The sequence below is a fragment of the Rutidosis leptorrhynchoides genome, unplaced genomic scaffold (genome assembly GCF_046630445.1).
Source record: "Rutidosis leptorrhynchoides isolate AG116_Rl617_1_P2 unplaced genomic scaffold, CSIRO_AGI_Rlap_v1 contig601, whole genome shotgun sequence".
Classification (NCBI taxonomy): Eukaryota; Viridiplantae; Streptophyta; class Magnoliopsida; order Asterales; family Asteraceae; genus Rutidosis; species Rutidosis leptorrhynchoides.
The window spans coordinates 9227-18606 of NW_027266823.1; the positions used below are offsets into that span (position 1 = coordinate 9227).

Sequence of the window (9380 nt, forward strand, 5' to 3'; positions counted from 1 at the left end):
GTCCATAGATCTTGAAAAAGTATATGGTAGAGTCCATGTAACATACTTTTGTAGGCCTGGGCCAAACTGTGTGTCTTTGGTCTACTTATATCTTTTAACTTTAGTGAAGGACATATTAACTCTACACATCCATGATAAAGCCAGGATGCATATTATTTGTGAATGATATCTTCCTGGTTGACAAGAGTAGAGAAGGAGTAAATCTTGGAAATCGAACCGGGGCTCCCAACGCAAGTGAAGCAACAACTCTGTTGGAGTAGAGGCTAATACATCAACCAACACAGTAAAATGCAGAAGATTAAGAAAAATAGAGATTCCAATGAAACGGTAATACTGGAATCAGACCTCTCCTTGTTGAATTTAGTGGAAGTCGAAACCCTGGTTGTTGAAATTGGACCTACTCCAAGAAGATTTCGATGAAACAGTAAAACAAAAACCGGAAAGTTAAATTGCTCTTCTCTTTTCTTCTTCAAAAGAGGAAATTAAAACATTAAATTAATTTTTTTTTCTCTCATTTTGATTAAATTAAAGTGCAGGAAATAAATGGAATAGAATCTCTCTCATTCAAGTTTGTAAGTTCTATAACTATTACAATATATAGAGGAGTTTTTCTTGCTCACCAAGCTTAATTCTAAAATAACCAATTGAAATACAACACTTGTTATTCTTCTACTGGTCCAGGCAATTTGATCAGCCCAAACTCCATTTGTAGTCCTTGCCTTAATAAAGTTAATAAAATGGTCCTGCTCATTGAGAATGGTAAATACCTTGTCCAGATTAAGAAGCCCTTCGAATATTTCTTTTCTCCACTTTGGTCCTAACGTTTCTTCTTCTTCACTCCACGTCCTTAAAGAGGATTTTCTACACCTTCAACTGAACTTTTCTTAACTCCAACATGGCCCCCAAAGTTTCCTGTAGACACAATGAGGTCTTTCTTCTTCTGACGATGTGCAGATTCATCCTTTTCTGCAGAAAACACCATTTTTTCACTAGCAAATCCTGAATCAATTCTTGGGTTGCTTCCACCATATTATTTCACGCCATTCGCTTTCAGATTTATCATGAACACCTTAAGGGAGGTTTTCAAAGAAAACTTTTTCAAAACAGTACCTTATAGTTAAATTTCTTCATTTCTCTATTCTTCCTCAACACTTTCTTGACTTGATGTTTGAACTCATTAAGATCTTGGTATGCAGGCTTCTCGAAACAAGCCAAGCCAACAGTTCCTCCTTTGTTGAAGAAAGCATGCATGCTAATCGTCTTCTTCCTTGTGATTGCATCACATTCCTCCCGCATTGTTACCTGACACTCTTTTTCTTTCTCTTCTTGCTTGTAGGTCCTTAGTTCCACACTTGTAGTCATTGCTTCTTCTAGTATCTCATTTGTACAGTCTTCAACATAAAATAATTTCCTCAACTTCTTTGACTCCCAGTCTTCTGGTGTTGTATTGTAACCATCCTTCTGCAAAATGTTTGAGTTTTCTGGTGATTTAGTATTATTAGCTGGTGTTCCTCCTGGATTTGGTGCAGGTTCATTGCCAATTCTTCCTCCTGGACTTGGTTGTGGTGTTTGGACATCTTCTGTTTCAATAGCAAGTGTTTGAAAAACATGTGTTTCAACATCATGTGTTTCAACATCATCGGCTCCAAATAGATCACTCATTCCTCCTTGACCCTTTAAGAGTAGTATCCCATTCATTTAATCAATTCTAAACTTGTGCACTATAACCATTATGCTCAGATTGCCACTTCTTTTTCCAACATAATCAATATCACAAGACTCATGAAAATGCCTAATACATACCAAATTTCGTCACACATGGAGCCTTTTAAATTCTTCAACACCATTTTAACACAAGTGACATTATGCAGAAACCATGTCTGAGTAGCAAGTACTTCAACATACACAATACATGAACTAGAGGCATTCAAATTCCAAGGTGATCCTATCATGTTTCCATAGCAAGTGATCTCAGGTTCCTTACATGCAATCAGATTTCCAAACTTTGCAACATTTTCACCTCTAAAATCATAGAACCGTTTCTCCCAGCCAAACCATTTTTCATCATCAATTTTCACAACCAAAACCTCTCTTTTAGTATTAGTAAGACACATATAAATTTGATTTGAACAACCTATATTCACCATTCAGTAGCCTACTTCCTTAAACACGTATTCATCATATTCATGCACATCAAGAACATATTTCTCCTTCTATCTCTCAAACCAGAACCAATCATCATGTCTTTTCAAATTAGAATTTCCAGAATCATCATTCACATTCAACATCCAATTTTTCTTAGCAGAAATACTACTCTCACTATATTCAAAGTTTGAAATCATACCTCTAGTAATGAGTAATGGATTCCAATTCTCAAGAGCCTTCTCATTATCATTAATTCCTCCTAAGCTCCATGACTATTGCATTTGAGAATCAACAAGATCCACCATTTGAGCTTGTAGACTATCATAGTTTCCAACAATTTTTAGAAATAAACTCCTTCTTGACAATTTGAGCTCCTCCTTCACATCTCTCATTTTGTGTAAGAACATCAACAACTTCAACAGCAATTGAGATTGAGTTTTTAATTTGCTCCGCCACTTTCTCGTGACTAAAAACTTCGATTTCCAAAGTTTCAGGTTGTATCACATCTTCCACATCGGATTTTTCACGAGAAGAGTCTTCATCCAACTTCTTCATTTACTGGCTTTCTTCTACAGAAGCTCCTCCATTTTCCATCTTGTGGACTTCACCTTCAAACAACAACATTTGTTTTTCCACATCTTGTATCAACCACGAACCTCCATAATTTATTTTGCAAAACCCCACAACATTATAGGAGCTCGAACTCGGCCGATTGGTTGATAGTATGCAATCAATCCTTCATACTCATACCGTTCAATCAATGGAACATGTCAAGAAAAGTACACAGATATAGAAATCGAAGATTAGCCATACCTTCAGGGCATATTTTTGCATAACCTTTGATGAATTGTGCAGCCAAGGATCCAACACATCACCTATTCGACGAAATGCTTCATTGACTTGTTGTTTGTTTGTAGCTTTAATCTCCATTTTTATAGGTCCTCCCAAGATCTCAACCCAAAGCTCTAGATAACACTCTTGGAAATCGAAACGAAGCTCCCAACGTAGGTGAAGCAACAGTTCTGTCAGAGTAGAGGCTAATACATCAACCAACATAGTAAAATGCAGAATATTAAGAAATCAAAGATTCCAATGAAATAGCAATACTGGAATCAGACCTCTCCTTGTTGAACTTAGTCGAAGTCGGAACTCTGCTTGTGGAAATCGGACCTACTCCAAGAAAATTTCGATAAACAATAAAACTAAAACTGGAAAAATAAAATTGCTCTTCTCTTTTCTTCTTCAAAACAGGAAATGAAAACATTGACTTAAATTTTTTTCTCTCATTTTAGTTAAACTAAAGTGCAGGAAATAAATTGGAATGGAATCTCTCATTCAATTTTTTAAGTTCTATAGCTATTACAATATATAGAGGAGTTTTTCTCGCTCACCAATCTTAGATCTAAAATAACTAATTGAAATAAAACACTTGTTATTCTTCTACTGGTACAGGCAATTTGATCAGTCCAAAGCTCCATTTGTAGTCCCCGCTTTAATAAAGTTAATAAACTGGTCCCCGTATTTTGAGAATGGTAAATACCTTGTCCAGATTAAGAAGCCCTTCGAATTTTTCTTTTCTCCACTTTGGTCCTAACGTTTCTTCTTCTTCACTCCACGTCTTTGGAGAGCATTTTCTACAGCTTCAACTTAACTTTTCTTAACTCCAACATGGCCCCCAACATTTCCTACAGACACAGTGAGGCCTTTCTTCTTCTGATGATGTGCAGATTCATCCTTTTCTGCAGAAAACTCCATTTCTTCACTAAAAAATCTTGAATCAATTCTTGGATCGTTTCCACCACATTGTTTCAAGCCATTCACGCTCAGATTTATCATGAACACCTCAAGGGAGGTTTTTAAAGCAAACTTTTCCAAAATAGTACCTTAGAGTTAAATTTCTTCATTTCTCCATTCTTCCTCAACGTTTTCTTCTTCTTCCTAGCATCATTGTTCCTTGACTTGATGTTTGAACTCCTTAAGCACTCATTCAGATCTTGATATGTAGACTTCTCGAAAGAAGCCAAGCCAGTAAATACAAAGTTAGAGCATGTGGAAGGAGTTCTTGGAGTCAAAAGGTTTAAGATTAAGTCTTAATATATACGACGGAGTATACGCATTGCGATTTTAGTGGAAAATGAAAGAGGTAGTCTAGTACCATCTAGTTGGGAGGAGGGGATGTACCAAGATGTTATAGATTCCAATATCTATGAAACAACAAGATGAAGAGACTGACAAGAATGTCACTCATCGCATATAAGCGGGATGGATAAAATGGAGAAAGGCAATTGATAACTGGTGTGATAGACATATCTCAAGTTGACTAAAAGGGAAGTTATATAAAACAACAGTGAGACCGGCTATGCTATATGGGAGTGAATGTTGGCCGATAAAAAAATAACAAGAGCATAAACTTAAGGTTGCAGAGATGTGAATGTTGAGATGGTCGAGTAGACTTACACTAAGAGATAAGGTCCGGAACAAGAGTACTAGAAGCAACTATAAAGTTGCACATATAGGTGAGAAAGACAAGAGAGAGTAGACTTAGGTGGTTTGTGCATGTGAGACGTAGACCTATAGAGATTTCGATAAGGAAGTGTGAGGATATAAATAAGGAATACATACGAGAGGGAGGGGAAGACCTAGACTCGCGTAGAAGGGGATACTTATAAAGAATTTACGATTATTAGATATCATAGGACTTGGGAGAGAAGAGAGTGAAGTGGAGGCATACTATCTATGTAGCATATTCTCTATAAATAATTTGTCAAAATTATATACAGGTTATATTACTATCAGTAGGTTAAATATTTAAGTTGTAGATTAGTGTGATTTTATGTATATTATAATAATTATAGACCATATTCTATGTTATACATATATGTATGCATGTGAGTTACACAGTCACTACACTTAAAAGTTGAGGATTTATAAAGTCGATTCCACACGGTAAAATCAAAGGTTGTTGTTGTATTTTAAAAAGAGATGATAAAGAATAGTGTTCCTATTTATTTATTTTTTTCCTCATGAAAGCTTAATTAGTAATTATATTTACTTTTTAAAATATCAATTTAATATTATCAATTCCAGTACAACAAACCGTAAAAAAATAGTTTCTGTGAAATAAAAATTGAATTGAACCAATATTTTATAGAGAACCGAAGTTGTAATTCGGTAATGATTAGTAGCCGAAGAAAATCAGCCGAATATGGACAAAATAGGGATAAAATTGTAATTCATTTATGTTTTATTACACACAATTTCGTTTTTACCCTCTCACTCACTGTTAGTCGTCAGATTCTTTCTATCACATTCAAATATTTCTCTCTCTCTCATTTAATATGCAACATTTAAACCGATAAATAAATTACTCTCCAGTTAGTCAAACCGATAAATATACCAACAAAGTAAAACACAAGAATTATTAGTAAAAAAATAGTTCAATTGTTCAATTCATAATATTCTAACCAAGCCAAGTAATAAGCCTTCAAAATTATTCTAACCAAGCCAAGTAATAAGCCATGATAAATATAGTAATATACTCTCTCTGTATCACAATACATGATGTTTTATATCTTTAGGTTCATCAAAATAGATATATACGCATCTAGATTTGATATATCTAAAAATACGAAACATCATCCGATACGGAATTATCAATACTTATCATTTTGACAATGTAACATCCTAATATAAGGCGTGTGGTATAAATAAAGTATGTAAAAATGCATCCGGCTACATCAGGGGTGGATCCAGGAATGGAATTCGGGTAGGACCGAGAAAAAAAATAGTTGAAATAAAACATAATTTAAGTACTTTTAGACAAAAATAATGGTTACTGATTGAAAATATACTTACATGTCAAAAATAAAGACGCCTAGTTTTCATGTCACGAAAATCATTCACAATTGATTCTACATCAATAGCTTCGGCAATTTCTTTCTCGATATATACGAGTAAAGAATCAAAGAGGAATTCATCTGCAATTTTGTTACGAAACTTGTTCTTAATAATGTTCATCGCTAAAAAAGATCACTCCGTAGTAGCAGTGGAAAGTGGAAGAGTGAGTATAAGAGTCACTACTCTATATACGAGAGGATAAATCGAAGATTTTCTTGTACTTACCATCCATTTACACAAATCTGAAATGGGGGATAGTTCTTGAAAATCTGGAGATTCTGTCAAATGACCAAAATGCTCAAATTGCACCTTTAATTGCGCCTTCTCATGTCCAGCAAGTCTTGAGGATAATATTTATCCACCAATGTGCAAATATCATCAATTCTAAATGAATTACGCATCTCCTTTGGATCTAAAGCTGAACTAAGAGTAAGTAATTCCATCGCGTGATCATTGAACTTACTATTTAATTCATGTAGTTGAGTATCGACCAAAGCATTAAAAATGTCCACCTTATAATGGTGCTCCATAGTAATATCTTCTTGCTGATGACGAGCCCTTCCTCTTCTTGCAATATAATGCTCATCCAAATTTGGAACAAGTATACTGACAGATTCACAAAAAGTATTCACATTCTTGATTAGACAGCCCATCCTTCATCTCTTAATTCCTGAATCATTGTCTTGGTAGATTTAACTACATCCATTACATTTAGTATATCCTGAGATTTAAGTTGTAAAGTGCGGCACAACAAGTCTGTAATCTCAAGAACTTTCATCACAAGATGTAAAGTGAACACAAATTCATAGGACGTTAATACCTCATATGTTGTATCTGCATCGGCACGTTGAGTTGAAGTAGCTCCATCATCAAAAATGATCATCAAGATTTCACATATTGCACTAAACATATTGATTAAGCTACATACTGATCGCAAATGTGAACTCCACCGTGTATCCCCAGCTCTTTGCAAATTACAAACTTGATTAAGCCATGTTCCACTTTCAAGCTCATCCATAGCAAGCAAATGAGCAATATTCTCAGCATGTGCAGCTTTCAATTGATCACTGCGTTTACAGGAAGCACCAACAATATTAATGATAGAGCTCAACTTTGTAAAGAACTAGTGAATGAGGATAACCTCCTTAGAAGCAGCAACTAGTGCAAGTTGCAAACGATGTGCCATGCAATGGACATAATGAGCGTAGGGACAAATGTTCAAAATTAAAGCTTGCAATCCATTAAACTCTCCTCTCATATTACTTGCACCATCATAGCCTTGCCCTCGGATATTCTGCACATCAAGATTGTGTTGCGAGAGTACAAAACGTATTTCATCTCTTAATATCGATGCAGCAGTGTCTTTCACATGAACAAGCCCAAAAAATCGCTCTTGCACATATCCATTCTTATCGACAAATCTCAAGATAATAGACATTTGTTCTTTTTTTTAGATTCATCTCGTGCTTCATCAACTAGTATGCAATATTTAGCATCCCCAATCTCTTCACGAATAACTTCCTTTACTCTTCTTGACATGGTGTGTAAGATTTGCTTTTGTATCTTAGGTGAATTGTATATAGCATTTTGTGGAGCGTTAGCTATGGACGTTGACACATCTTCATTGTAAGTAGATAGTAAATTAAGTAGAGCCTGAAAATTCCCTTGCCTTTTTGATTCTTTACGCTCATCGTGACCTCGAAAAGCACACCCTTGAAAAGCAAGCCATCTAACTGCATGGACTGCAGCTTTTACTCGAACTCTAGTCTCTTTATCTTTATGAGATGCATGCTTCTCATATCTTCTTCTAAGATGTGCAGACTGATTCATGAGATCACTCAATTTACTTTCAGCAATTCGATGACGGGATGTGTGATCTTTTCCAGTATGTGCTGGGAATGCTTCTTTCCAATTCTTCCAATTTCGAAATCCATCAACAGTGAAAGCATTTGTTCCGGAAGGACCATTTTCCTGATGAAATAAAAAATACGGAAGACAAAATACAGCATCTTTGGTTGGAGAATATTCCAGCCACGTTGGAAATTCCTTATACCATTTCGCTTGAAAACTCCTTCGATGTTCTTTTCCAATTTTCGGATATTCTGCGAGAATGCATTGAAACGGCCCGGCTCTAATATAAGCCCTTCGAACTTCATCTTGCTTATTGAAATCATACTTCCATATTTGTTGTTGTACACCTGGATCACGCACTAAGGAATTGATATCAAAACTATTATTGACATTAGTTGCTTGAGATTTAGGAATTGGAGGAGCACTAGAACTTGGATTCTCAACAGAAGGTGGAGTTTCTACTTTCTGACGCTTAGGATCAGGTTTCTTGAAAAAGTCTAGGATTCCCTTTTCTTTTTGCATCTATAAACAAAAATAATGAACAATAATCGTAATTAGAATTTAGAAATAGACATAAATAGAAGTATAAAAAATAATCAAATATGTAATTCGAATTGCTTCAATCGATCAATCGTACCGTGTCGTAATCGTCAAATTAAATCGAAGACGTCTTGCGTGGTGGCAAAAGCAGCAGCAAAATCGATTTTGAAGCTTAATTATTCAAGCAATCTACACGCCAAAATCGATTGAGTTTTGATTTCTAATAGCTTAATTAATTAAGCACGTCAAAGCAGCAGGAAAAAATTTCTACTACCTTGATTAATTAAGCACAGCAAAAAAAAGAAAAAAATCGATTCAGTTTTTGAGTTGTTTTGATTTCTACTAGCTTAATTAATTAAGCAATATGTGTTTTTTGGGTTGGAATAATTAGTTTTATGAGCTGGGATAATTGGACCCTTAATTAATTAAGGAGTGAAAGTTTTAATTTAGATTTTAAAAAAGAAAGGGGATTGTGATTTGCGTGAGTTGAACCCAAATTTACCACTATACTACCAACGTCTTTACAATTACACTATAACTGATTTTCTGATTCTACCTAGGACCCAAACATATATATTGTTATTTTTTAAATGTCTAATTACATACACTTCATTTTTTTTTCGAGACGGGTGGAATCCTGATCCCCTAATGATAACGTGGGTCCGCCCCTGGGCTACATCCATATGTTTTGTTAAGTCCCATGAGGATCCATCTAAAAAAATTATTTTAATCTAAACTACATTTAAAATTTCACATGGGAGAGAATACCATCAATATAATTTCTTATTATTACTAAAATTTCATAGAATTAGAATTTTCTGATAAATTTATAAGACTTAAATATATTATTTGGACAATTAATTTAAAGTGAATTAAATTTAAAATGATTCAATTAATAGATATTTATAAAATTAATATAATCAATATAATTTTGACAATATAAAATG

General features: G+C 34.6%; 1 protein-coding gene across 1 annotated transcript; it reads right to left on the reverse strand.

Moving 5' to 3' along the window:
• Positions 1-2714: 2714 nt before the first annotated feature.
• LOC139884790 (uncharacterized) lies at positions 2715-8415 on the reverse strand. Its single transcript, XM_071868772.1, has 9 exons — positions 7479-8415; positions 7167-7404; positions 6795-7109; positions 6440-6648; positions 6268-6320; positions 3814-4011; positions 3264-3315; positions 2959-3182; positions 2715-2753 (listed from the first exon to the last, which is right to left on the reverse strand). The coding sequence occupies exons 1-9, from the start codon at positions 8413-8415 to the stop codon at positions 2715-2717; spliced, it is 2265 nt and encodes a 754-aa protein (XP_071724873.1).
• Between the last annotated feature and the right edge of the window lie 965 nt (positions 8416-9380).